The sequence below is a fragment of the Pisolithus orientalis genome (genome assembly GCF_024613125.1).
Source record: "Pisolithus orientalis strain OTSU chromosome Unknown F5J12scaffold_6, whole genome shotgun sequence".
Lineage (NCBI taxonomy): Eukaryota > Fungi > Basidiomycota > Agaricomycetes > Boletales > Pisolithaceae > Pisolithus > Pisolithus orientalis.
Genome location: NW_026260787.1, coordinates 1,286,916 through 1,311,581, shown reverse-complemented (window position 1 = coordinate 1,311,581; position 24,666 = coordinate 1,286,916). Strand labels below are relative to the sequence as shown.

Sequence of the window (24,666 nt, the reverse complement as noted above, 5' to 3'; positions counted from 1 at the left end):
CCCGAATCACCGAAAGCTCTGATCGCGTGTGTCAGACCACGCGGGGATTATGAGTAAAAATCGTTGACCTGCCAGACTGAAAAATCCTGCCAAGTGAAAGGGGCAAGAAAGATCCGTACCAGTGTGTTTTCCTACCGACTGTCGCACAAGGAGACCACTCTTCAAGAGGGAATATATTCGCTCGTTTATTGGAAACGTGCAGTTCTACGGCAGGTATAAGTGGACGCGCCAGAGTAGGGCCAATACCACCCAACCAAGCCTCCAATCCTTCCGGCCCTCAGTGCTCAACAATCGCAACAAACAAGTGATCTAGGATGTCAATTTCCTCATATACTGCAGCCAAAGCCTCCTCTGGTGGTACACATTCGACTACCAAGCTGCCAGCAGCGCAGGCACAGTACAGCAAAACCGAGGAGTCTGCCTTCGAGGGCCTGCGTAACATTGTTCACCAGTTGACCAATCGCCAGCCTGCGACGCCATATGAGACTTTGTTAGAAGGCAAGTGTCTTGTGACTTCCGGTGGAGGTTATAATTATACTGACGGAGGTTTGCACCCACAGCGGCTCGGCTGATGAAGGCTCTCCCCGCTGAGAATGCAAAGATGAGGCAACAACTGAGCAATATGGGAGGAGCTCCTGGTGGTTTGACGGCGAAGAGCGGCAGATCTGCTACCGGTACGCACTATACAAAACCCAAATTTTCTGATGCAGAGAGGGGCGCGTATTCTCAACGTTTATCAGGTCAAGCCCAGCATGGCCCCGGTTTCTCGAAGGCTATGACCGCTGCGCACCAGCCTAACAAGGCTGGGGCGTCGCCTTACTATTAGTAGATTTGTCCCTGATATTGTCTGAGTGTCTCACTCGCTGTCTTGAGCTCAGATTGTATACGTTGGTAAAGGCTTTCTATGATTTCTTCTTGTATGTAGTGGCCCCATCTAGGCCTTGGACTATATGATTTGAATGTGATTCGATGATTGTTTTGCCACGAGTCGTGTGCGTACGGACCTCAGTTCATGGCGACGATCACACCACTTCCGCCCTACCCTTCAACTCAGGCGAGAAAGTCCTTCTCGGCGTCCCAGTTAGCCCACTTTCATCTCAACGTCGCTAGGGCTCTGGAGGACGCCATTTCGTTGCCTCCAGCGAAACGCGACACCCCTGCGACCCGCGCATTCATCTCGACCTATGCTGGCGATGCCGCCCACCAGGTCCTCCAAGGTCTGATCTGGGAGAGCTCCGAATCCCTCAGATTCGATGAGAACATATATCAGCGAGTTCTAATTCTCGCAGAAAAACTTGCATCGTCGCCCCCTGGATTAGATATATGTACTGTACTCGATCTTTGTGTAGCTTTCGCCGAGAGATCTGGACGCCTCAGGGACGTCTTGGCTGCGGCCCTCATAGGCACACCCTCACTGCCTTCAACGTTTGTAAAGGAGGTCGTCCCGGCATTCACTGCGCATCTCAGCCCAGCCCGTTCCTCCGGGCTATACGCCCTCCGCAAGACTGCAGACTGTCTTCTCAGCCTACTCCGCCCCTGTCCACCCGAACTTGTCCGGCCGTTCGCGCACAACAGGGATTTCGTCCTGACCCTTGGGCGTGCATACGACGAGGGTTTGTCGTCGATGGCGCGCTCTTATGGTGGGATCCGGAATGTTGATGACGGTTCTCGCACACTGGACGACTGGGAGCGGGTTTGGATCGAGACCAAGGTAGCTCTCGTTGATGCATTCCATGTCATCGTGAAGTGTCTCGTGGCGGACCTTTCGGCTGCGTCAGGACACCAGCGGCTTTCGGCGGAGATGGACCGTGCGTTCGGAATCGTGAATGTACTGTTGGAAACTACTACGTCTGGAACACAACAGTCTGCCAGTAGCGAGGGTGGCCGTGGCGTGCCCTTTCTCGATCGTCCGTTAATTACGGATTATCAACATGCGTACGATTTTAATCAAATGCTCTTCTCCGCTCTGCGTAGTGCATCACGAGAGGATGCACGCACGCGATCTCTAGACGCTGCATTACGTGCATTACGTGTCCAATCCTCGAGTGTGGATGGTACACGTGACCCAGGTGCACTCAAGTTGGTTCTTCGATCGCCGGGGATTTCACCACTAGCCCAGAAAGACTCAAGGACATTATCGAAAGGCAAATGGAAAGCGAGGGAACGTTCCCCTCCACTCCCTGTGGCGCCTAGCGCAGTACGAGACACGGATACAGACCTTAAAATCACACAGGTGCTTGACATATTTCCAGATCATTCACCGGGTTATATTCGCAAGCTGCTGGAGCATCCCAGCTATCCTTTCCGAGGGAACGCTGAGAGGGTCATAGAGGCCCTTTTAGAAGGCACTGCCCCTGCCGAGGCTGAGCTTGAAACGGACACCGATGCCATGGAAACTTTTGCAGAACCCAGACGCATTTCTTCTGATTTGGAAAGGATCGAGAGAAGGAACGTTTTCGATGACGAGGTCATGGATATTTCGAGACTGCACTGCGGCAAGAAACGGTGGGATTTATTATCCGATCACTTACACATTTACTTGCTCACATTTTTCGCAGGCACGATGAGCCCATTTTCCTCCATAACAAGACAGAAAGGGAACGCATGAAAGCGGATATTTTACGTCGAACTCAAATTATAATCGCGGACGAGGATGACGAAGGCGAAGGCGAGGAAGAAGTAGCTTACATGGACGACTTAGACGGCTTTGGGGATACTAGTATCAGAGTCACTGGCGACGGCGAAGATGAAAATAGCAGCGATGAGAACGGCGAGAGTGCGAAAGATCCTGTCACCCCTGAGACTATTCTGGAGCTCGCATACATCCGCGATCCAAAGCTGTTCGCTCGTGATGCTGAAACACGGCGGAGTAAGGCTCGCGCAGAACTGAAATCACAGACAGGTGAGTGTATTGTTGAGATAGGGTGGAACAGTCCTCTGTTTTTCTCACATAAAATATTCAGGGTGGTCAGACGAACAGATCGAAGGGTGGAGAATCATGCTAGAAAGAAACGTACGTGTTGTGTGTGCAGAGCGTCTAGACGGTTTACAGAACGCATTTCATTCTAGCCAAAGAAGGACCGCATCTTACAGAAACACGAATTCCAAAGGAACAGAATGGTTGAGGTGCCGCTCGCTGAGAGCTCTGGCAGTGAGTGCCATCCACCTAGTGGAGCGCCCAGTCGTCAGCGTGGCAGGAAAGGCAGTGTGCGAGGCCGTGCTTTGGAGCGTGGTTGTGGTCGTGGAGGGGGTAGAGGTGGAAGCGAAATTGGAAGTGGCGGTGGAAATGAAGGTAGAAGTGGAGATGAAAGTGGAAGTAGAAGCGGAAATAGGGGCATGGGTTCTCGAGGTCGGGCGCTCAAAGATAAACACAAGGCAAGTGCTGCAAATCATAACAGAAAGAGGGGACACGACAAAAAAATGGCGAGGGCAGGCGTTGGCCCTACAGCGTGAATATTTTTTGGATGGCCATCCGCGATGTCATCGGTATGCATCAATTCTACATTTGGCTACGTATAGTACAGCATAGTATCCATCGCACAGAACCGGAGGTATTGATGGAAACGTAGTTCATTGCGGAAACATCTTTTTGAATCGTGGATCGAACGTTAGTTCGACGACATCGTTCACCAGCTTCATATCTACAGATTGACCATGTAAGGGGGGGAACACGTAGTAGACAGAAGAAACAGAGTCCTACCCAGTTCCTTGTCGGAGTCCAGGCTGATCGCACCCAGAAACTTGATAGTGGCGTCCCCCAAGACCTGACCAATGATTTCAACATAGGTTGCAGTGAGCTCGTTACTCTTAGTGACTTGTTAGCCGCGCCCAATATGCGCTGAATCTATTGATGGCGCACTTACCGGGCTCAGTCGTACCTCGATGTTACCGCCATCGCAAGCCTCGACAATCGCTGAAGAGCCCTGGAACTGTCCGGCGACCACGACCAGTGCCAACTCTTTAGATCGTGTTCGGCGAAAGCGTGATGAAACAACATGTGGCTAACCTTGAGCACCTTGCACGGAACTCTTACCGTACGTCCCACAAACGCAACTAGACGTGCAGAATTGACTCGGGGTGATGAGATCTCCACCATGGTTGCTGGAGTCGACCGAGGATTTCAGCGATCGCGCGTCGAACGTCACGCTCGCGTATTACCATAGCCACACAACAAACAACTAATCACGCGTCGTTCTTCAAACGTTCTGACATCGTTTGTTGCGAATCACTGTCAAGTAAATGGCAGGAAGAGGCACGGCAAATGATGCTGGACCACTTCCGTTCACAACAAGTCTCCAGACTCGGTTCTCAAGTACACCACAAGGAACAGTCGTGTATCAATATATCTCAAGACTCGCAGCCGTTTCTTGGGTAGCGTAGCTTGCTGGTGAGAACCATCGTAATATCGCGTGCGAGGTAATTTAGTTAATCCAGAACATGACATCAACTTCGCTATCGCGTTCCTCCCAGGTTCTGCCGGCGCCACCGCGAAAAAGGATAGTGAACTTTACAATGGCCCCTAAGCTTATGCCTCTTCCTACAACTCACAGGGTAACTTTGAGGAGTCACTTCGCCACCGGAAGATACGACCAATGAGTTTTCCCGTATTTCAACTACCATAGACGCAGCGAGGTTAAGGGTTCAACGTCAATTTCAACGTGTGGATACGACCCTTCAAACTCTCTTTCTGTAAGGGTCTACACGTTACTGGTGTGGATCAATGGCCAACGTTGCAATTCGAACCCCATGATCTCTTTATCACTGTGACGTGTTAGCTCGTTCCATTAGGCTTAGCACGGACGCCACACAGAAATCAGCAACTTGTCTATTAGTTCACCCTCAACGGGAGCACTTCGCGGTTGTACCAATACGTACCACGGACGAGCTTCCCGAGCGACGTAATTAAACTAGTATCCGACACCATAAAAGAAGCGTGCAATGGGGTGGTTCGATGACCAAATACGCCTTGACATGATACAGGGTTCGTGCTGGGTTGAGCTTTAGATAGATATAGGCGCCCTCCTCACTCCTCCAAAAAGAAGTAGCTGCCCATGGCTAGGCATGCCCATGAGAACGATGTCACCAGGAAGCAACTACCAGAGCTTACCCTTCTGCTCGCGATCCTTGATACTGTTGAGCTTGTTGACACGAGGCCTGAAGTTGGTTGGATCGCGCCTAAAAGTGATCTGCAGAGACGCCAAAAAGCGATTCATGCCTGTAAGGAGGGATTGTGGTCTAACGAGATATGGTTAGGCCAGTGATCGACTGATACACATTCCCGGGAGACATGGTCTACTTACGGTGTTGCTGTGGCTGATATCGCAGGCGAGCCCTCGAACACGATAACACGGTCAGCGAGATAAGTCGCCATGATGAAGTCATGCTCTATGACAAATGCTGTCTTCTTCGCGTGGAGGATAAAGCTGTAGAGCGATCAGTACGGTACAGAATTTCTGACCCCAAATTCATACCGTTTGATAACTTTGCTAGCGATGATACGTTGTTCGGAATCCAAGAAACTGAAAGACTGGTGAGCAGAGATAGGGGTAATGTAAGCAAATTATACGTACCTGCTTGGTTCATCAAGAAGGTAAACGGATACGTTTGGTTTGCCTAGGCAGAAGAGTTACAGCGATGACCAGGTGGTGCCATGAGCTACCTACCAAGAGCCAAGGTAATAGCCACTCGCTGCAATTCACCTCCGGATAGTGTCTTCACCTCCTGATCCATGATGTTATCCAGGTTCATTGGCTTGAGGACATCGCTTTGGAATTGTGGGTGCATGAATGCCTGTTTGATTTGTTTGAGGAGTAACATTCGGACAGTACCAGGGAACTTGGGTGATATCGTTTGCGGCTTCAGCGACACGGCTAACTCCATTTTGTCTGATTCAACATCCGGCGCAGTGACGCCCGCCAACAGTCGAACAAACGTGGTCTTCCCGGTACCATTTTCGCCCAACATGACAACAATCTCAGAGTCGGTAAAACTCCCAGATTCTACGGTAAGTTTGAAGTTTCCCATCGTCTTCGTCATAGCAGGGTACGAGTAATGCCGCGTTTTGTCGATGATAAGTTCCTCTGCAGTCTCCACCATCTTGAAGGATAGCGACTCCTCTCGGAAACGGAGGTTTTCTGTCGGGATGAAACCATCAAGGAAGATGTTTATGCCTGTGGTGTGCTCTAGATTTTACCCATCGTTCGCGAAGTAGGGCATATACTTACCTTCACGGACGGAATAAGGCATCGTTACCACGCCGTACATGGAAGGTTTCCCGTACAGACAGCAGATGAAATCGGAAAGGTAATCCAAGACGGAGAGATCGTGTTCGACAGCAATAACATAGCAATTGGGATTGAGAAGCGAACGTATGACCTCGGCAGCTTTCAAGCGCTGTTTGATATCTAGATAACTCGACGGCTCATCAAACATATATCTATTTGGACATGAACATTGCACCGTCAGTGTCTGAGTTGGGGTCAACTTACACATCTGCCTGTTGGATACACGACATGGCGATGGCAAATCTTTGTAATTCTCCTCCGGAAAGCTGGGAAACTTCGCGGTCAAGGACATTGTTCAGTTCTAGTTCGTCACACAGTTGTTGCTTGTTATCAAGTTCTAGCTTGGAGTCCAGCATCTGGGAGACAGTCATGGTACCCTTGATGGCCCGCGGTATATGATCAACATATTGTGGCTTGATCAGAGCTTTCAAGTTGTCCTCGAGGACTTTTGTGAAGTAATTTTGTAACTCGGATCCACGGAAATATTTCAAGATCTCTTGCCAATCGGGAGGGTCCTAGAACTATGATTGAGTGCCGGGGACTTGGAAGGACGGTACCTGCTCACGTCATAGCGACCCAAGTTTGGCTTGAGTTTTCCGGCGAGAATTTTGAGCGCCGTACTTTTTCCTATACCGTTGGTCCCGACTAATCCAAGAACTTGTCCGGGTCGAGGAGTTGGTAGACGATGCAACTTGAAAGAATTGGCAGTGTAACGATGTGTGACCTCCGATTCCAGATTCGTTGGTAGGTTAATGATGGCAATGGCTTCAAACGGACATCTTTGGTAGATGGCTAGGTGAGGACACAGGGAACGGGTCGTACATCGACTCACTCACTTCTTAACACAGATACCGCATCCGATACACAAAAATTCTGATATGAAAGCAATCTTGTCTGTTGACTTCACTTCGATACATAGTTTACCTTTCAAGTTGATTTAGCAAAGCTGCCAAATACCAAGGAAGGGACTTTAATTCTGCACTCACCCATCTTCACGACGGGACATGACTATTCGCAAAAGGTTGTCAATACACCTCACATATGCTGCACTGATCTGCTAACCTTTTTACATTCCTGAGCGCATCTCTTCGGCTTGCACCTGTTTGCATCTACGATGGCGATACGAGTGATTTTGTCTGCCATCCTCGAAAGTCTGAAAGGTAATAGCCTTGGCGATGGGTTGCGGTAGTGATTCTGTATGCTGGTGTCCTTCGAAATCGAGGTCAGTGCACGATCAGCGTGGGACCTTGTTGCCTTATTTGGACTTGCCCCCATGTAGGACCACTCATACAAGCTTGAAATCAGCCCAACACATTCGAGTTCGTCGGCCATGGGGAAGAATAAATCAGGTTCGAACGAGAAGAAGGGAAATGCAAGCAAGACTACAGCAGAGCCATCCGAGAGCAAGGTCCGGTTTGCTCTCAGCAGACTTCGAAGGAGCTTCATATGATCTTGCGCTGAAACAGGGTAAGGGATCACTGAAGCCCGCTACTGCTGTCAACGTCCGTCATGTACTCTGCGAGAAACATTCCAGAGCGACGGAAGCTTTGGAAAAAATCCAGGTAAGGGTCAATGTGAGATTATGGTCTCCAAACGCTTAGTGCTTGCATTCAGGGGGGACAACGATTCGATAAGGTCGCTCAGGAGTATTCTGAAGACAAAGCCAAAGGTGGTCGTCGAACATCCCTTGTGACATCTTGTTTTCTGACAGAATTCAAGCTGGCGGTAGCCTGGGTTGGATGACACGAGGATCTATGGTCGTAGGTTACTCCATACTCCATGATGGGACGGGGTGGATAAATCGATTTCGTTCGTGCCAGGGTGCTTTTCAAGATGCAGCATTTGCTTTACAACCCTCAACTGTCGACAAACCGATCCTTTCGCCGCTGGTGAAAACGAATTTCGGCTACCACATCATTATGGTCGAGGGTAGACGATGAGGTCCAAAGTTTCTTCTATTCGTCCACCATCTTTACAAGATTACCCGTGCTGCTCACTACATAGTACAATACCTAAACAACTACACTATAGTACTGAGAGGGTAACGGGGAAACCACATGTGTCAGCATGATGACCAGTGGCCGAAATCCATTGCACGAGATGGTAAGAACTATGTGTTAGACGGCGCGACCGGCGACCAGAATGACAACGCAATCTTGGTATAATGAGCGAACGTCGGGGATGGCATTCGGAATTGGGACTACGTGGGTGGATTGTATGGTAGATCGTCATTCGCCGAGTGAGATGAAAGAAATCAACGGCCACGATTGCCATAGAAAGTCCGTGAGGATAGTGTCGGCCTAGCAGATGGTACGCAGGGGTAAGGGTAGGATAGCAGGTCACCCAGACCTTCGGGAATGGCCACAGGAGTCACCCCAACGGGACATCGTCACTCTCAAGTGCTGCTTACTTGTAGGGCTACCTGCACAAACAAGGGAAGCAGAATCACAAGGAAGCACACACGTGCAAACCTTACAGAATCGTAGAAGCCACCAGGTGTCCATCATAGTGATCATGGAGTGACAGGAATAAGCCTGGAACTACCCAGTCAATGAATCAACGAGGAGTAAAGTAGTGATCGGCACTTTTGTCATCCTCCGTCCAAACATTTGGATTGAGAGGTACTCGTGCTATGACTCCTTCCGGATCCTCAGGAGTCGGCTCCACCACTAAGGGCGTGAGAGGCTCCTCTGAGGGCGTTAGAGTAATTTCGTTAGGAGCAACTGTTCGTGACTTTCTGCCCCTTTTGAGAGGTCTTCCTTCGCTTTCCTTAGTCTGAATGATCATGACACGTGTCACAAACGGACTACCCAAATCACCGTAGACGGACTCACTACAATCGCATCATTGTCAACTTTGTCAATGACCACGCGCGAAGCCGCGGGCTTCCGTCTTCGTCTTGGAGGATCGGGGTCCGGGTCTGGCGTCGTGCCAGCCGATGCAGGAGTCGCATCGGGTTGAGTGGCAGCCCTCCGGGAGGTGGTTGTCCGTCTTGGTTCCCCATTTTGTCCGTTTGCTGTTCGTTTGCGCTTGCCGCTCGCGCCATTAGGTGCGACTGCAGAAGAGCCCCGAGATATCTCATCGTCGTGTCTGCGGATATCTGCCAGTAGAGCATTTCCTCGTCGCTTCCCATTCCTCCCGTTCCTGCGCCGTCTTCCAACACCATACTGCCCGACTGCCTTCCGGAAGTCCACTCCTTGTTTCTTCTGCAGGTAGTAGTAGGTGATGCACTGTGCAGGCGTCTTGTTCGGAAGCCTTTCGGCGATCACGCCAAATTGCTTGGGATGAGCAGCGAATTCTGTTAAGAATGTACTGCGCTCCTCTTCCGTCCAGTAGTCGTTCGCAGAGCAGGCGCCATAAAATTCCGCAGGGTTGTCGATAATGTTATTTGTGTCATCGAACAAATACGGCACTGATCCGTGCGTGACCGAGATCATATCCGGGATCTTGGCAACATTCTTGATGGCAAGATAGCTCGGATCAGTAAGCTCTTCCACGCCCAAGCTGGCAATGATTTGTTCCATTTCCAGGTCGGAACGCACAGCGTCGCCAAGGACTGCAGTCGAACGCCGAGTAGATCGGCCGCCGGAAGGAACAGCAACCTCCTCTGTAACTCCAGATTTTTGCTCCTCGTCAAGACGAGTACAGTGCTCGAGCCACCGCTCATGAAGGGCCAGGTACTCTGCCTTCAACCGACATGCCTTTCCAAAGATCTCGGACTGACGTTTGGCGAAACGTTCAATGAAGGCGGGTTGAAGATTTTGATGTTTAATAGCCCGCTCACGTGAAGGACCGTCGCCCACCATTTCCTCAAATAGCCGGCTTTGACCGTTCGAGCATACAGGTACCCTTTGCAGTTCCGAAACCACCTGGTTCGCACGAAGGAGGGGGTAGACTCTTTCATCTCGTGTTTGTCGATCACAACGAAGGCGTGCAAGGACAACGAGACGAAGGCCATCTCGGACGGACGTTGGCTCCTCTGACTGGTTTTGATCAATAGGACGAGACTTCTTCGGTGCAGAAGTCCGAATCGCGCTGTGATCGCTGACTACGATTTGAGGAGAACCATGACCCAGCTGGGAAGGGATGATACCTAAACCTACTTCCAAACCACCAATAGCTGTAATAGAAGGGGCGAGCTTCTCGGGCACCTGGGACAGAGGTGGTGGGGTGACGGTTAAGAAAGAGGGTTGTTGTGCCTGTTCATCAGAGTTAAATGAGACCCCAGATGGTTCGGTAGCTCCTTCTGAGACCATTAATGGCTCTGTCGCTTTCGCTGCATTGCCACTAGGTAACGGTTCCTGAAAGCTCTCTTTGAGGGGATGCATCTCCATAGAGCTTCCGTCCACGCGTTCTGCCCCATGTTCCGGGGGTGCTACATAATTAGTCAAGGATTAACATTGCCTCCCTACCCCGACCCATAAAAGAGCACGTACCTCGAGGAGGCGTATTGTCAGCTGACGCCAGAATAGGCGTAGCAGGTGATGGTAAATGAAGGTCGAGATTTGCACCTCTGCCCGATAGTCCATTGACCACGTGTACTGTCTCGTGGTTACCTGACTGTGTAGTGCTGGGGTCCTTGAGCATACCCTGACTTGGGGGACCTTCTTCAGGAATATTCTGATCATACATCGCCGTTGAATGGCGTATCTCATCCTGAGCTGCCGAATCATTGCGGCAGGTTGACGTAGGATCGGGAGGCAACTCCATCCTCGATTCGGAGATAGCGGATTGTACCTGACCAGATGCTCTAGATGACGGTGAAGATGATCGAGATTTGATTTTTTGAGGTGGAGGCTCGATAGATTGGGGGCTCCACTGGGGATGTAACGTTTGTATTTCGTAAGAAGGTTGTTCTCCAAGTACTTGTGAAGTCTGTTGGTACACAAAAGTAGGTTGTAGTTGGCGCTGGTGTACAAGGAATTCAGACGTCGGTCGGGGGTAAGGAAGGGGTGGAATTGGATAAGGCTGAAGTCTAGGCGAGAATTGCGCATTTCCATACGATGCAGACGTTCGCCATGCACTACCTTTGATGTTTCCATCAGTAGGCAGTGGCTGGGGATAGTGACGGGGTGGCGAGACCGGAGAGCGCGCGTACTGTCGAGGGGGGGTACTGGCAATGGAGCTCGAACGATAATCGTCTTCGTAGTCCAACCGTCTTCCTTTGTGACCTGCAGAGCTTAAACTGTCGGTGGAGTAGGATTGTCGCCTAGATTCATCGTCGTAGTGAGGACGGTAGGTGTCAGCAGTACGTGGGAAGGAATGCAGGTCACGCAATCCCGGTCCGCCAGTGTGAGGTCGATAGCTGTCACCTGTGAAATGGTGTACAAAATCCGTACGGGCGGCAGGTTTGTGCAGAGGTTGATCTCTTGTGAAGTGTGGGCGGCGGTCCGAGTGCCGGTCCGACGTCGAATCTGACCTATAAAAACATGTCAGGAGAAATCTCACCTTCGACGACTTGACGTACGGATCATATCGTCCAGGTCTGTCAGTCAACGGGTGCGCCCAGGTATCTGATTCGAACATTCTCTCAGCCATGGTATCGCGACGACCCTTGTCACGCGGAGAAGCAGGTGGGGATCGTCTATCAGGATAATACGACGGTATCCTCCGGGGTCCCTGTTCCCAGTGGCGTGAATCTATCGCTCTGGACCTGTCGTGGTGCCCTGGCGACGGACTACGGCTATAGTCCCGGGGACGCCATGTACTAGGTCTGTAACTATTCGCATAATCCTCACGAAAAAGTGCACCACCATGAGGTACGTAGCTATCGTAGGCATGCCTCCTCGGAGAAGGTGACCCGCGACGGACTGGATACTAAAACGGTCGACGATTTAGCAACATGAGGAGGTGGGTAGACGCGTGGAACTGACGTCGAATGAAGAAAATGGGCCAGGCCCTGGTCGATGTAAACTATGGGGAGATGACATCGCCTCCAGTACAGACCTGTTCAGTGCCGAGCAGGCGTGATAATCCTGTTGAAGTGACTGTGGTCGCCGTCACGAGGAGCCTCGGTACGATCAAATGCCCAGATTCTTGTGCGCCACAAAGAGTGTCCTGTAATGCTATCCTGGTCTTGTGGGTCAGCAATCGTGTACTAAAGTCCACTGGCGTTAACTACGGGCGACACAGACTGCAGGTGTCCCAGAGCCGAGTGTTGTGGACTGGGTCAAACGGCAAGGTCAGTACTAGTGGTCGCTTTGGAACTCCGCACCCTACAAGGCTTCGTTATTACATACGTGTAGTAGTTAACCACTAGAGAGACATGCCATGGACGCGTCCCATGGCTTCAAGGACCCTCAGTCGCTCAGCTTCCAACGTCCAATCATCCGAAGGCTCATACTAGGTTCCTACTGGGTTGTTATCCTCTTCGCGATACCTTTCTGGTGGCGCCTCACAAGCATTGAACGCATCGCACTTCCCTCCAGTCGTGTCCATGCTCAGTTAGAGAAGCGACCTGTATTCCCGGTGAACGTGCAACTTGATGGGTCTAGTTTTCAGGGAAGAGCGCCTGTTTTAGCATCAGAGTTGAGCGACCTCCTGGCACAATCCACGCGCACATCTGCTAGGTGGAGTGACCTAGACATTCACGTTACCATCGATCAAAACCCAGGTACAGTCGTCCAAATAGACTCGTTTCGATTTCCAACATCATCCCAGCCGTAGACAATCAGACGGCCCGCAGTGTATATACCATTGCGCTCGGCAACGTCACCGTAGTTCGGCATCCACGACACTTAATTCTGAGCCAACATGATGCCTCGTCTGGTAGGTTGAGATACAAAAGTTCGATCAGTTCCAGATGTGACGTGTCCGCCTCGTAGCTGCGAAGATAGCTGATATACTGATGGGACTTCTGGCACCGGAAGCTCCGTCAAGGGTGCAGCGCGTCGTGCAATACGCCAAGCGTTATCGACTTGCGTTCACCTTGCTTAACGAAGATGTCACATCGGACGAGCTCATTTACAACTGGGATATTCGTGCAGCTCTTGCAGGAAAGTGCCGTTGCATATGCATACACATCCCCCTGGCTGAGATAGTTTCAGACCATATTTCCCCCGTGCTGTCGCGGCTAAATGTCATCCATGACTTCGTGATAGAGAGCCAGGTCCAGTTCCATGCACCCCTGGCCTTTGAACCTATGCAGAGTGTTTCTGAAAATAGCACCTTCTACGGACTCACACCTGGGGATCTCACCGTATTTGTAAATTCAGCTGAATGGACGTTGTGTGAATTTCTACATTTGGTGTGCAGTATCGAGGGTTCCTAACGATCGTTTTCAGCTTCAAGTGTCTCCGAAGATCCGGTGCTCCATTTCCTCTTATTTATACCTTCCTCATCTCGACAGCCACTTCATATACTAGATATGCAAGGTATGATGTCACCAGCCGTACCTGAATGTACCACTGACGCGTTTGCAGGGTCTCCCACAAGGCGTGCCGTGTTCCTTCTACCGCAGTGGGGCGGAATATACATCCTCAATCACCTTAAACACGTTGGTACAAGGAAACACTTGACCGCTGTGGATCTGTCGCCCGTCTTCTCAGCCTTCGCCAATCAACTCTCCGCCTTATTAGGTGTTTCAGATCTGCCCCATGGTGTGAAGTCCGAGAGCCCTTCCACCTTGAGTGACTGGCAGCTTGACACCGTCCTCCGTCACCGCGCACTAGAGAACATTGTTGGGACGCAACAGACACTTCACAGCATTGTGAAACTGGTGGATCAAATCGAAAGCATGCCCGTGGACGAGACCGTGAGGGGGGACGTACAAAATGCCCTCACAGCCTTAGATCAGGTCCGCAGCTTCTTTAGTGCATATTTTCGAGTTCATGAGGCAAACACATTTCATCATAGGCATACCGAACCACGGCAGAACCTCCACTTACCATATTGCATTGGTCCCGTGAGGCACTGTCCTTGGCATCGCATGCCTTTTTCAATCCTGGTATGCTGGCGCTGCTGTATTTCCCTGCAGAGCACAAATACGCGGTGTATACTCCCCTGTTTGCGTCTATCGCAGTGCCTCTGATTGTTGCCCTGGGTCGAGAACTTCACGCGTGGAGGCGAGAGCATCGAGCGACCGCAGGTAACTAAAATCGATCTTCGTGTACCGTATCCAGTTCCAGATAGAATATGTACCATATCGTTCAAATTAACAAGCCATAGTGTAATAATCCGGATGATGCATGCTCGCAGAGCAACTTTGACCCACACTACACCGTAGTATTACTCACGTGACCAGGACAGCCCGAACAGCCCGATTGAATTGAGTGACTACCTGGCAAGGACTAGGTTGTGGGCTTCATTGTGGTTGATTGCGATCCCCCCTCCTCAACATGAGCACAACGAAGGTCAACGTTGATGGAATGTTACTTTTCGAGCAGCCCTTTGCCCGAGTGTGTGGTGTCCCGTGTCAGTCTCCGAGGATTGTCACTTAGCAAGCCTCCGCAGGTTCCTTACGAGAATTATCGCAAGGTCTTCCGGGCGTCTCAGCGGAATATCGAGAAGGAGCTTGGAAGCGTTTTGTCGCTTTCTAATGACCTACAGAAACGTTCTATGGCGAACGAAGGAAACGTTGAGGAGGCGGTCAAGGCGGTGGATGGAATGATTGGCCGAGTGGAGAATCTCAAGCGCAAGGTCATCTTGCTGCTACTCCGCCCAGTGTCATTCACACTCATTCTCGTTTTTGTACAGCTCTCGGACCTTCAGGAAAATAACGGAAAGCCTACCCTGGACGTTATACTGGAACGCCTTCACCACCTTGCTAACCTTGAAACACTGCCGACCACGAATTGTGCAGATCACTCCCGTTGGGCAGATACGAGACTAGACAGATGGCTTGTCGATTGGGCCCTGCGTGGTGGTCGTCACCAAACCGCGAGGACCCTTGCCCAAGAGCGGGGTATTGAGGTGAGTCGACTGTATTGGGCTTCAGCATGCCATATTGATGTGCCGTATCATGCTAGACCCTAGTGGATATTGATCTGTTCATGGACATCCACAGAATTGAATCCGCACTTCGCCGGCACAGCTGTGCTGAAGCCATAGCATGGTGCAGTGAAAATAAGACGGCGTTGCGCAAGATTAAGGGAAGTTCCAAACCGCGCCACTCCCTGTCAGGAACAGCGCTTTCTAACGGCCTGACAGAGCACCCTTGAATTTGAGCTCCGGCTTCAAGAATACATTGAGTTAGCGCGGGCGCGGAAAACGCAAGAAGCAATTACATACTCGAGGAAGTACCTCATTTCCTGGCAAGAGACACATCTGTCTCAGATAATGCAGGCATCCGCCCTTCTCGCCGTTCTGCCGTCTACAAACTGCGGCCAGTACAAGGTCAGTGATTTCCTCATGGAGTGACCAATGTACTGACAGCTGTGTAGCGACTTTACGACAATTCCCGGTGGATATCGCTGATACAAGCTTTCCGTTTGGCCGCGTATACCTTGAATAGTTTATCCACGGAACCGCTTCTTAATCTCGCGCTCTATGCTGGCCTTGCTGCTCTCAAACTTCCTGCATGTTACGACCACAACCCGAATGTGAACTGCCCCGTTTGTGATCCCAATATCAGGGTACTCGCCAATGAGGTGCCGTATAGCCACCATACAAATTCAACCATCGTTTGTCGCCTTAGCGGGAAAATAATGGATGAGGATAACATGCCTATGGCATTCCCAAATGGCTATGTCTACTCGAGAGAGGTAAGTAAATTAGGCGATTTAGGGCACAAGCTGACTCCCCCCCCCCTTCTCCTTGCGCAACCTTGACGTCGCTTTCCGTGAAGGCCCTCGAAGAGATGGCCGCAAAGAACGACGGCAAGGTCACCTGTCCACAGTCAAATCACACATGTGATTTTTCTGCCCTTAAGAAGGTATTCGTCTCGTAGGAATTCGATATTCTACCGCCCCGCTCGAGCGCGGACCGCATTAGTCTAATGCAATACTACTTGTACAAACGCTGTAACTATAGCAAGTAAGAGCAATTGGAACGTGTATAGTATCATTGCAAGTACCCCCAATCGCACGTGCCAGTCTGCTTCGGGAGCGACGAACCTGATCACCTCGGCCTGTTTGGGCAACGTGTCGAAGATTTGATTCCAAGATCTTGCGGACCGAACCATATCCCAGACCCGAACCAAATACGCAACGGCTGCCCTCAACGTGTCCGTGCGCAAGTGATACGCCCTCCCGACTTGTCTACCTACCCTGCAACACCGGTCCGTAGTGAATTTGTCTTGAGGCTGGTGGCGGGACGCAGTCTACTAGTCGGCTGATAGGCTAGTGGCTAAAAAGCGAAGAAATGTGCGTTGCTTTTACACCACACTTACGTGTCCCTGTAGCCTTTGTAGGGAAGCGCTGTCCGTCAAGAGTCCGTGATACGTTCGCCTATCATACCGACTACTGGCTCTTGGTCAAACTCTCTCGCATCGCGTGGCTGCTGGTCATAGGGTTAGTTGTGGATGGGACCGGGCGCAAATGTTTAGCACTGGCGGATGGTCGATCTCTTCGCTTAATACTTGGAACAGGTGGGTGGGTGGCACATATCCATATCGAATCATAGGCACTGTGCCTTGAATGACTGACCCTTCGTCATGATTTCAAGATATGCTGTTTCATACTCCGAGGTCAACACGCTGCGATACTCCGTGCGTACCTGCGAATTGGGGTTCGCCCGTCGCAGGCCACGGAATGCCTTCGTTGGTAGCACGTTCAGCGTTGCCCAGTCAGCCAATGGACCAGTTACTTTCCGACATAATTTGGACTGCTTCACTGCAATTGGACCGTTTTTCATAGCAGGCCGTGCTGCCCTGGCGTTGTCCGCGACGCATCTGGCGCACTCTGGATTCATTCCCGCTCAGGCGCCAATTCAGTCCGGCCATATCTTCGCAGAATAACTCGCATGAGAGCGGGTATTTTCACCATATACATGACGTCCGCAACTTGGGTCCTGTGCGGATTTGCTTACTGGTCACCGGTTTGCGTACTAATGTTTTCCGATCGCTAGCTCAGGTGTGGCGCGGGCTGCAGTTCGCAGGCCTAGTTCTCCGTCTCCCACGCTGTTTTGGTCAAGCAAACTTGGGGCGTACCTGGCTGGGAAAAATGTTTTATCGGCCCACGCGCCGGGTGTCTTGCAGGCTGACTAGCTGGTACCGCATTGATGACGCGGAGACAAAGTACACGTTGTGGAGGCGGATGGGAGGCAAATTTAAAATGAATGTTCGGTTATGATAAGGGGTCGCGGATTGGAATATACGGCGTTTCGCTCGGGACCGTGATAATCATATCAGCCTTCCGATGTGAAATTCTGCCCCAGGTGACCCGCCCACTTTGATTTGGCGACGAGGTGTGAGTTCATGTTCACCATTCATGGTTGGGATAGGGATGGGGGTCCGACGGGTGCCCACTGGCGCATGAATTGTACGTCCCTAATCGGCGTAGAGCTTCGCCGCACGCCAGCCTCGAGGCTGGTGTCGCCATTTAGGTATTTGTTCCTACTGCGAGTTCAGGGCCGCAACTCGAGCTGATGTCTGGAATGCCAATTAGTTTTTCCCATGACCCGGTGTCGGGACGAAGGAACGGGTCCCCCGGAATGACGAATCTGACTCTTTCTAGATACTCGGCAATACCACATGCTATGTTGCGTCGCCTTGTCACAACCAAAGTATGGCTTTACGTACTTGAGGCTGCAGCGGACCCGAAAGTGGTCGATCAAGTGCTTTTATTTCTCCCTGAGACGGCTGGTGAACACGCTGGTTCATTTGCCGCAATAACTGGTGATTTGTTCCGCTGCGGGTCCTTCACCCACCCACTATAAAGGTGAGGGGCGTCAATCAACTAGTTTCCATTGCCGTCCATTCCAGTTATCGCAAGGCCTCTCGCAGCTTGTATCATGTATACGGTCGGCCTACAATCAGCTGCTGATGCCTTTCTCCTCTCCAGCTTGCAGGTTCAAGTTTTCCTTGCTCTTTGTATTCTATTCGTCCTCCTCGTATTCGGCCTCGACAGTAATAAAGTCGACAATGGTTCGCAATCCCCTGTCTTTCTACCGGGGTCTCATTTGCTCGCCATCGCTCCGTTCTTCCAAAAACGCTTCGAATTCCTCAACGACGGTTTCCGCAAAACGGGCCAGGCATTGTTCCAGTTCAACATGTTGCGGGCATGTAGTCATTTCATTAACAGACGTTCGGATGCTGAGTCATATTCATAGGATACCGTCATTGTTGTGTCCGGAGAAGCTGGTCGGAAGGCCTTCTTCACTAATCGAGCCTTCGACCTCACCGAAGGTTTCAAAGTACTGTCTGGCGCCGTACGTCACTTCCCCCATCTCACCGCAGTCGCCCAGGTTCTAAGTAACCGCAATTATAGATTCCCGTCGTCAAGGGCGTGACGTCTGATCTGCAGACTCGTCGTGTAGCGCTCATCCACAAGCGACTCTCTGCGTCTCAGAGACAGGAACATCTGGCTCAACGTATGTATCTTGCTTCCACGACCTTCCTCCACTGAGCGCCCACCCTTGCAGGCATCAAACCTATACTAGACGACTGTCGTCGTTTGATGGAAGCATGGGAACCTACCGGAACTTTTGACCCTTTTGAAAATATCTACGAAGTACGCCTCAAGATGTACCCGCACACCCCAACTGATCTGTGAATTAGCTGCTGTTCCAAACAACTGTACGATCTCTTGCAAGCGAAGACATTGCAAATGACGCAGCACTCGTTCGTCGCCTCAAGCACCTGTACGACATCCTGGATAACGGGACGACTCCTGCAACCGTCTTGCTACCATGGCTGCCTGCCCCGAGTATGCTCAAGAAACTCTGGGCAACGAAGGAGATTTACGGCATTGTTTCACGTGCCGTGGACAACAGGGTGCAAAGCGGCGAGCACCGAAACGACACCCTGCAGATGCTGGTCGACGCCAAGGACGAGAGATTGGTCATGATTGGAGTAAGCTTTAAACCTGTTCAAGGGTCGTTCAAGGTCGTTGATGCGCATTTAGTTCATCATGGGATTGTTGGTGGCTGGTGCAAGAGCAACAGGCACTGCAGCGTCTTGGCTTATCACATTCCTGGGCAACAACGCGGAGTGGAAGGTCAAGGCGACGCAGGAGGTCGACCGACTATTAGCCATCTACCCACCCCAAAACAAAACGATGTCCCTCTCGGAACAGCTATCGGCTATTCCTCTGGAGGCTTGGGAAGCGGAAACGTCTATTTTGGATGCAGTTATCCACGAGACACTCCGGATCGCGCAGCCACATACAGCCATGCGCCGCAATCTCGGCCCTGATACATTCATTGATTCCAAACTCGTCCCATCAGGGGCATACATAGTGTACCCTTTCTCGGATGTGCATCTTAACCCGGACATATACCCCGATCCGTGGAAATTCGACCCAAGCCGCGGGGAGGCTAAGGTGCCGTTCGGTTATCTAGGATGGGGTGGTGGTGAGTTCACGGCCCAATACTTTACGTGCATTCTTTCCGCTGACGACACCACCCATCAGGGAAAACTGTTTGCCTGGGCCAACGCTTGGCGAGGTTGGAGCTCAAGCTCGTCACGTCTATGATGTTGTTGGGATTTCGTTATTCGACCGTAGGTGTGAACGGTGACCTGCTCGATTCCCCCCCTCGACCCAATTGGAACGACGCCCTTCTATGCCGCCCAGAAAAAGGATCCTGTTTCCTCCACTATGAAAAATTCACACCCACGCTGTGACGTCCGAGCTGTGCTTGGCTGTCCACATTGAGGGTTGAACGTTGAACGTTTGTATGAATGTTTACGCAGTCGATGCATCGTGGACCTTTCCGTGTGGGACTGCACCATTTGCTATTATTATTATTCACTACTTGCAGGACTCGACAGTAATACTTGGATAATCACGAAGTAGCCGCAGTTAATCGTTCTGTTTATGTGCCTGTTGTACCCCGGACAAAGATATGATGCCTTAAATGTTACATGTAACGTATGGATAGTTAGGCAGAGTTGACTGCTGCTCGAGTCGGGACTCAGTGACACCATGTATCGCATTGGTATCGTACTGAATATGCACTGCTTAAGCGGAGAGCGAACGGAGGCCATCATCAGATAGATATGATCGAATGCTGATGCAGAGGATTGCGGTGCGAATTGGGTATGTATATTCCTCAGCATGGGGGTCATTGGAAAAAGAATTCATCCTTGGCAGATAATGACTCCTTCCGTTTCTGTGTCCCTCCGTTGGCAGTTCTGTCCTGAGTGTTCTGATATTTCCTCGCCTCCACAAGGATTTCATTTTCCTTCTTCTTTTCTTCTATCCTGCTCCGTAATATCCGTTCTTCCCTATCTCTCCGCTCCCTATCCGCCAGTTTCGCTCGCTTCTCTTTCGACGGCTCCCACTTGCTCCGTAAAATGCGCCGAACGGCCTCGGGGCTTATTTTGAATTTGTTTGCCAGTACCGGAGTAGTGAACGTCCCTTTATCCAATGCATGAAGTGACCGAAGTGCCTCCATGGCTTCCCGCGATAATTTGCGTGTTGGGTGCCATCCCTCTGGAAATCTCTCTTTCATCCGTTCCCTGTGTCTCTGCCACTGCTCCGGAGTTTCTGAGGTTTCAGGATGTGTGCGTCGTCTAGTGGGTGGCTCGTCCTCTGTCAGATCAAGTGCAGGTGCGTCTTCCTGGACGAGCGCGCGTGGGGGAACATGACCTTCAACTCTCCAATTCCGTCGCCGGGGGACGACACCCTCCGAGTACAAGCGACACAATATGGATTTGGTAAAGAGTGCCGGGCACCTGAAGAGCCGAAACGCTAGTGACCGCTGCACGACAGACATTCGTTCGCATGCTCAGTGCTATCGACGGTACTTCATAAGCGATTTGCACTCCGCGACTCACACGATCGGCACCGTCCGAAGCCTTCTCCCTGTTGGGACTTGCGAGAGCCAAAATTTGCGAACTTCCTTGGTCGGTACGACTGGTTTGTCTTCCCAGTCGAGGGAATTGGAACGTGCCCGTCGTACACTCGATACAAACATGGCTGATGTTTCCGACACCAAGATTCAGGAAGGTCAGCCCGCCTGTCAGTGTCGACTAGTCAAATATGGTTTGACCCAACATCGTGTTGTGGATTCTTTCAGCCTACGTGGACGTGCGCTCTGACAAATCGGATACCAACTGGCTGCTGCTTGATTATCAGGTTAGCGTCATATTCCATAGGGTCGCTTGATGTCTTCAGGTTCTGCCTCTGATTTCGTGCATTGTGTCCCCCACATTCTGTAGTCCGATCGCTCCGATAGATTGGTCCTCACGCGGACTGGCACTGGCGGCCTGTCCGAGCTCCGTGATGCGCTAGATGACTCCAAAGCCTCTTTTGCCTACGCACGTGTCACCTATTCCAATGACAAAGAATCGCAGCGCGAGAAGTTCATCCTCGTGGTTTGGATTGGTTCAGGGTGTAAGGTTATGCGGAAAGCCAAGGTGCGTGGTCGCACTGGTTCTTTACGTAGTGTGGCGAATGTGCCTAACACTGCACTACGCATGATGTTCCTGTTCCGATCCTACATCACACGTTCACACTGCCTTTCCTGTGGCGAGCTGATGAATTTGTGAACTTACTCATCCGCCTCTACTTTGCAGATTTCTGTCCACACTGCTGACGTCAAGGGGGTGTTGCGAGCTTACTCAATAGAGGTTGCCGCCCGGGAGAGAGATGACTTGCAAGAGGACCCTATCGTTGTCAGACTGCGGAAAGTGAGTGGAACTCTACTAGCCAGCACACGATGTTGCTGTCAGAGTCTGACTTATAAAACAGGCCGGTGGCGCCAGTTACGACGGAATATAGTGCACTCCACTGATACACCTCCCGATCCAGGGTAATATAAGTCTTGCACCGCGTTGTACCCACTACCAACCGCAATACCTCATGGCGGGTTGGTCTTTTTTTCTTTCTAATGCAATGAGGATGTCTTTCGGGTCCTATCGTGTTTTTCGCTAATGTTTAGATCCACTGTTTGAATTGAACCAGAAACAAGGCAATGGTAACGGCAGGCAACGGGTTTACTCGTTGCGGGTTGAAAATTTTTCAAGTTCTGCAATGCCTCGTTCATCAAGCCGCATTCCCATCCACCCGTCCATGCGCTTGGCACCCAGGACCTTTTCATAGAACGCAATGGATGGTTCATTCCACTATCCCGGCAAATATGGTTATTTTTGCAACAATAGCATTAATTAGCTCCGGACGTTTTCAGCCAACTTGCCCGCTCACCGTAAGCACAGACCAATCAAGCCGTGCACAATTCTAGGTTGCCGGCACAGCGTTAGCGTTGACCATCAAACGCCGGAAATCAATGACGGAATTACCTTGGCTTGAGCCACTTTTCCTAGCTCAGCAAAAAAGGCTTTTCCAATGCCAACATTCCTTGCCTCCGGAATGACAAAGAGGTCTTCGAGCTGGAAAAGGCGTGGGTGCCCCACTTAAGCGACCCGTGGCGATGATATATCATGAACCGTCCACACGCACGTACAACCCCGGTCTTCCTGTCCAGGTAGAGTAGTTGAAGAAATAGAGGGCCATCCCAAGGGGTGCCCCGGGTGCTTCTGGCGTCCCCTCGAACGCCAGGAGTGTGTGAGCATAATGCTTCTCGAAGATGTTTTCCCTTAACTGAAGTTCGCGTCGGAACAGTGATTGTCGGCAAAGCAGAGCATGAATACTGACCAGGTCAGGAGTTGTCTCGACCGTGGACAAGGGTTCATTTTCATACGTCGCCTAGTAGTTTCGAATACGGTCTGGGTTTGAGTGATCGCGACAGCCTTTGAACTGGAAAACAGTAATACCAATCCAATGATTAGTTTCAAGATGGTGTCCTGATCCGTTCAATTATCTATCTCAGCACAACCGCAAGCAACACGAATGGGCTACTCTCTGCAGCTCACCACATCATCTGCCGTAGCCTGGCGAATATGAAAGTGAGGGACCATCTTATCTTGCTTTGCCCACGTCAGACATAGTGGCTGCAAGCTATTTATCAGCCTTCCAACTATCGACCAAATCTGGTCTACTTTTGCGCAAAAAAACCCACATCTGCTTCGAAAGCTGGTCGTCGCGTCGCGGACTTTCGATATTTGTGTACTCATATTTGGCTAAACCTTAGTTGTCGACTTTTCACCGACGTACATCCCAAATATCCAAGGGACTAGAGATCCTCGACACCAATCACTATGGATCCAGCAAAACTGGCCAAACTTCAGGCTGCGGCTGCGGCAAACCGACTTGGTGAGTGGCTCTCTGGTTTACAAGGGTTGATTTGGTGTTTTCGGACCCCATCGAAACCTCTTAAACTCCCAACATCTCTGAAGTTCATGTCTAATATGTTGCAGGTGGGAAGGGCACCATGCGTCGGAAAGTCGTACGGAAAGCGAAGCCGTCTTCTGCACAAGATGACAAGAAGCTTCAAGGTGCTCTCAAAAAATTGAATGTGCAGCCTATCCCTGGTGTGGAGGAAGTGAACATGTTCAGAGAGGATGGCCATGTGCTGCACTTCACCACGCCTAAAGGTGTGTACTTTTTTGGGCTCCACGGGCGTCCATCGTGTCGTCGCACAAAAGATCGGTGACGTTAACGAGGATCTCTGTGTGTACCCACAGTTCACGCTGCAGTTCCTGCAAACACGTTTGCAATCTATGGTATTGGTCACGTCAAGGAGTTGACGGAACTCGTTCCGGGGATCTTGAACCAACTTGGCCCGGATTCACTCGCGTCACTGCGTAAACTCGCAGAATCATACCAAGCAATCCAGCAAGGGCAGCAGAGGCCAGCCGCAGGTGGCACTGCCGAGGATGATGACGACGATGTCCCTGACCTTGTGGAGAATTTTGATGTGGAAGGAGAGCAGGCCGCGGCCGCCGACAAGGAGAAGTTGGAGGACGTTAACTAAAGTGCTCATCTAGTGGGGCATGGTGTGCACGAGTTACTGTGGAGTCGCTGACGGGAGTCTATCGAACGGACAATCACATGGAGAATCAGTGGGCCAGAAATCTGAAAAACTGTGTGGGGAGCAAGATCTTCCTGGAGCCACTTTTCTCCGTTTGATGTGGTCTGTATTGGTTGTATGAACAGAAGTCTTCCCACTGATTCTCTGACCATCTTTTTGCTGTGTTACTTGACTGCTTTATGGTGTTCATGCGATTACGAGACTACATCTGCCTGTCGCATTGTAAAATCACAACCATGTCTTCGTACTGTGGATGATGCTCTAAGACGTCAATTATGGTCCCCTCTGCCATTTGGGTGAAAACTTCTTTTGGTACTAGGGATTCATCGTACGGCATGCATGATGTTTCAGGGCGAGGACTTAGCCACAACAAAAAGGGCGAAGACTGGTGGAACTTCGCAGTTTTTGGGCT

The 24,666-nt window shown here is 50.9% G+C and overlaps 13 protein-coding genes across 13 annotated transcripts; 8 read left to right on the top strand and 5 right to left on the bottom strand.

Annotated features, from left to right (window-relative positions):
* The first annotated feature begins 33 nt into the window (after nt 1–33).
* On the top strand, nt 34–864 carry F5J12DRAFT_498159 (uncharacterized protein). The gene is made up of 2 exons (XM_051739726.1): nt 34–498; nt 561–864. The coding sequence occupies exons 1-2, from the start codon at nt 315–317 to the stop codon at nt 824–826; spliced, it is 450 nt and encodes a 149-aa protein (XP_051602851.1). The 5' UTR covers nt 34–314; the 3' UTR covers nt 827–864.
* A 135-nt stretch (nt 865–999) lies between these two features.
* On the top strand, nt 1,000–3,807 carry F5J12DRAFT_498017 (uncharacterized protein). Its single transcript, XM_051739724.1, has 4 exons — nt 1,000–2,505; nt 2,559–2,902; nt 2,964–3,013; nt 3,070–3,807. The coding sequence occupies exons 1-4, from the start codon at nt 1,013–1,015 to the stop codon at nt 3,451–3,453; spliced, it is 2,271 nt and encodes a 756-aa protein (XP_051602850.1). The 5' UTR covers nt 1,000–1,012; the 3' UTR covers nt 3,454–3,807.
* Nucleotides 3,550–4,199, bottom strand: F5J12DRAFT_498019 (replication factor A protein 3). Its single transcript, XM_051739725.1, has 4 exons — nt 4,007–4,199; nt 3,864–3,929; nt 3,701–3,806; nt 3,550–3,641 (listed from the first exon to the last, which is right to left on the bottom strand). The coding sequence occupies exons 1-4, from the start codon at nt 4,094–4,096 to the stop codon at nt 3,571–3,573; spliced, it is 333 nt and encodes a 110-aa protein (XP_051602849.1). The 5' UTR covers nt 4,097–4,199; the 3' UTR covers nt 3,550–3,570.
* Nucleotides 4,200–5,023: 824 nt separating this feature from the next.
* F5J12DRAFT_716497 (P-loop containing nucleoside triphosphate hydrolase protein) lies at nt 5,024–6,957 on the bottom strand (the record flags this gene model as incomplete). The annotated part of the gene is made up of 9 exons (XM_051741009.1): nt 5,024–5,055; nt 5,108–5,235; nt 5,301–5,423; nt 5,472–5,519; nt 5,571–5,613; nt 5,664–6,170; nt 6,225–6,436; nt 6,489–6,799; nt 6,850–6,957. Coding segments are annotated over 9 exons (1,512 nt in total), but the record flags the coding sequence as incomplete, so codon positions are not given.
* A 657-nt stretch (nt 6,958–7,614) lies between these two features.
* On the top strand, nt 7,615–8,224 carry F5J12DRAFT_904339 (uncharacterized protein; the record flags this gene model as incomplete). The annotated part of the gene is made up of 5 exons (XM_051748512.1): nt 7,615–7,692; nt 7,751–7,846; nt 7,899–7,953; nt 8,004–8,044; nt 8,105–8,224. The coding sequence occupies 5 exons, from the start codon at nt 7,615–7,617 to the stop codon at nt 8,222–8,224; spliced, it is 390 nt and encodes a 129-aa protein (XP_051602847.1).
* Nucleotides 8,225–8,840: 616 nt separating this feature from the next.
* On the bottom strand, nt 8,841–11,822 carry F5J12DRAFT_781044 (uncharacterized protein; the record flags this gene model as incomplete). The annotated part of the gene is made up of 4 exons (XM_051742525.1): nt 8,841–9,059; nt 9,119–10,659; nt 10,721–11,703; nt 11,752–11,822. 4 exons carry the CDS (start codon nt 11,820–11,822, stop codon nt 8,841–8,843), a joined length of 2,814 nt encoding a protein of 937 aa, XP_051602846.1.
* A 712-nt stretch (nt 11,823–12,534) lies between these two features.
* On the top strand, nt 12,535–14,493 carry F5J12DRAFT_765383 (phosphatidylinositol-glycan biosynthesis class S protein-domain-containing protein). The gene is made up of 6 exons (XM_051742176.1): nt 12,535–12,897; nt 12,945–13,052; nt 13,109–13,513; nt 13,568–13,657; nt 13,706–14,079; nt 14,139–14,493. The coding sequence occupies exons 1-6, from the start codon at nt 12,555–12,557 to the stop codon at nt 14,376–14,378; spliced, it is 1,560 nt and encodes a 519-aa protein (XP_051602845.1). The 5' UTR covers nt 12,535–12,554; the 3' UTR covers nt 14,379–14,493.
* A 78-nt stretch (nt 14,494–14,571) lies between these two features.
* Nucleotides 14,572–16,300, top strand: F5J12DRAFT_814779 (CTLH/CRA C-terminal to lish motif domain-containing protein). Its single transcript, XM_051745005.1, has 7 exons — nt 14,572–14,680; nt 14,736–14,921; nt 14,979–15,194; nt 15,251–15,371; nt 15,430–15,617; nt 15,665–15,985; nt 16,069–16,300. The coding sequence occupies exons 1-7, from the start codon at nt 14,621–14,623 to the stop codon at nt 16,168–16,170; spliced, it is 1,194 nt and encodes a 397-aa protein (XP_051602844.1). The 5' UTR covers nt 14,572–14,620; the 3' UTR covers nt 16,171–16,300.
* Nucleotides 16,301–18,173: 1,873 nt separating this feature from the next.
* On the top strand, nt 18,174–20,004 carry F5J12DRAFT_904331 (cytochrome P450; the record flags this gene model as incomplete). The annotated part of the gene is made up of 7 exons (XM_051748511.1): nt 18,174–18,440; nt 18,492–18,590; nt 18,650–18,752; nt 18,804–18,892; nt 18,940–19,233; nt 19,286–19,733; nt 19,793–20,004. 7 exons carry the CDS (start codon nt 18,174–18,176, stop codon nt 20,002–20,004), a joined length of 1,512 nt encoding a protein of 503 aa, XP_051602843.1.
* A 587-nt stretch (nt 20,005–20,591) lies between these two features.
* Nucleotides 20,592–20,972, bottom strand: F5J12DRAFT_679914 (uncharacterized protein; the record flags this gene model as incomplete). Its single annotated transcript, XM_051740229.1, has 1 exon — nt 20,592–20,972. A coding segment is annotated over one exon (381 nt), but the record flags the coding sequence as incomplete, so codon positions are not given.
* A 325-nt stretch (nt 20,973–21,297) lies between these two features.
* Nucleotides 21,298–22,105, top strand: F5J12DRAFT_716539 (uncharacterized protein; the record flags this gene model as incomplete). Its single annotated transcript, XM_051741017.1, has 5 exons — nt 21,298–21,331; nt 21,402–21,460; nt 21,544–21,741; nt 21,901–22,014; nt 22,076–22,105. The coding sequence occupies 5 exons, from the start codon at nt 21,298–21,300 to the stop codon at nt 22,103–22,105; spliced, it is 435 nt and encodes a 144-aa protein (XP_051602841.1).
* Nucleotides 22,076–23,274, bottom strand: F5J12DRAFT_497688 (acyl-CoA N-acyltransferase). Its single transcript, XM_051739723.1, has 7 exons — nt 23,197–23,274; nt 23,098–23,127; nt 22,979–23,029; nt 22,784–22,924; nt 22,624–22,713; nt 22,529–22,561; nt 22,076–22,449 (listed from the first exon to the last, which is right to left on the bottom strand). Exons 1-7 carry the CDS (start codon nt 23,239–23,241, stop codon nt 22,321–22,323), a joined length of 519 nt encoding a protein of 172 aa, XP_051602840.1. The 5' UTR covers nt 23,242–23,274; the 3' UTR covers nt 22,076–22,320.
* A 57-nt stretch (nt 23,275–23,331) lies between these two features.
* F5J12DRAFT_765370 (NAC-domain-containing protein) lies at nt 23,332–24,539 on the top strand. Its single transcript, XM_051742175.1, has 3 exons — nt 23,332–23,536; nt 23,641–23,817; nt 23,908–24,539. Exons 1-3 carry the CDS (start codon nt 23,482–23,484, stop codon nt 24,195–24,197), a joined length of 522 nt encoding a protein of 173 aa, XP_051602839.1. The 5' UTR covers nt 23,332–23,481; the 3' UTR covers nt 24,198–24,539.
* Nucleotides 24,540–24,666: the final 127 nt, after the last annotated feature.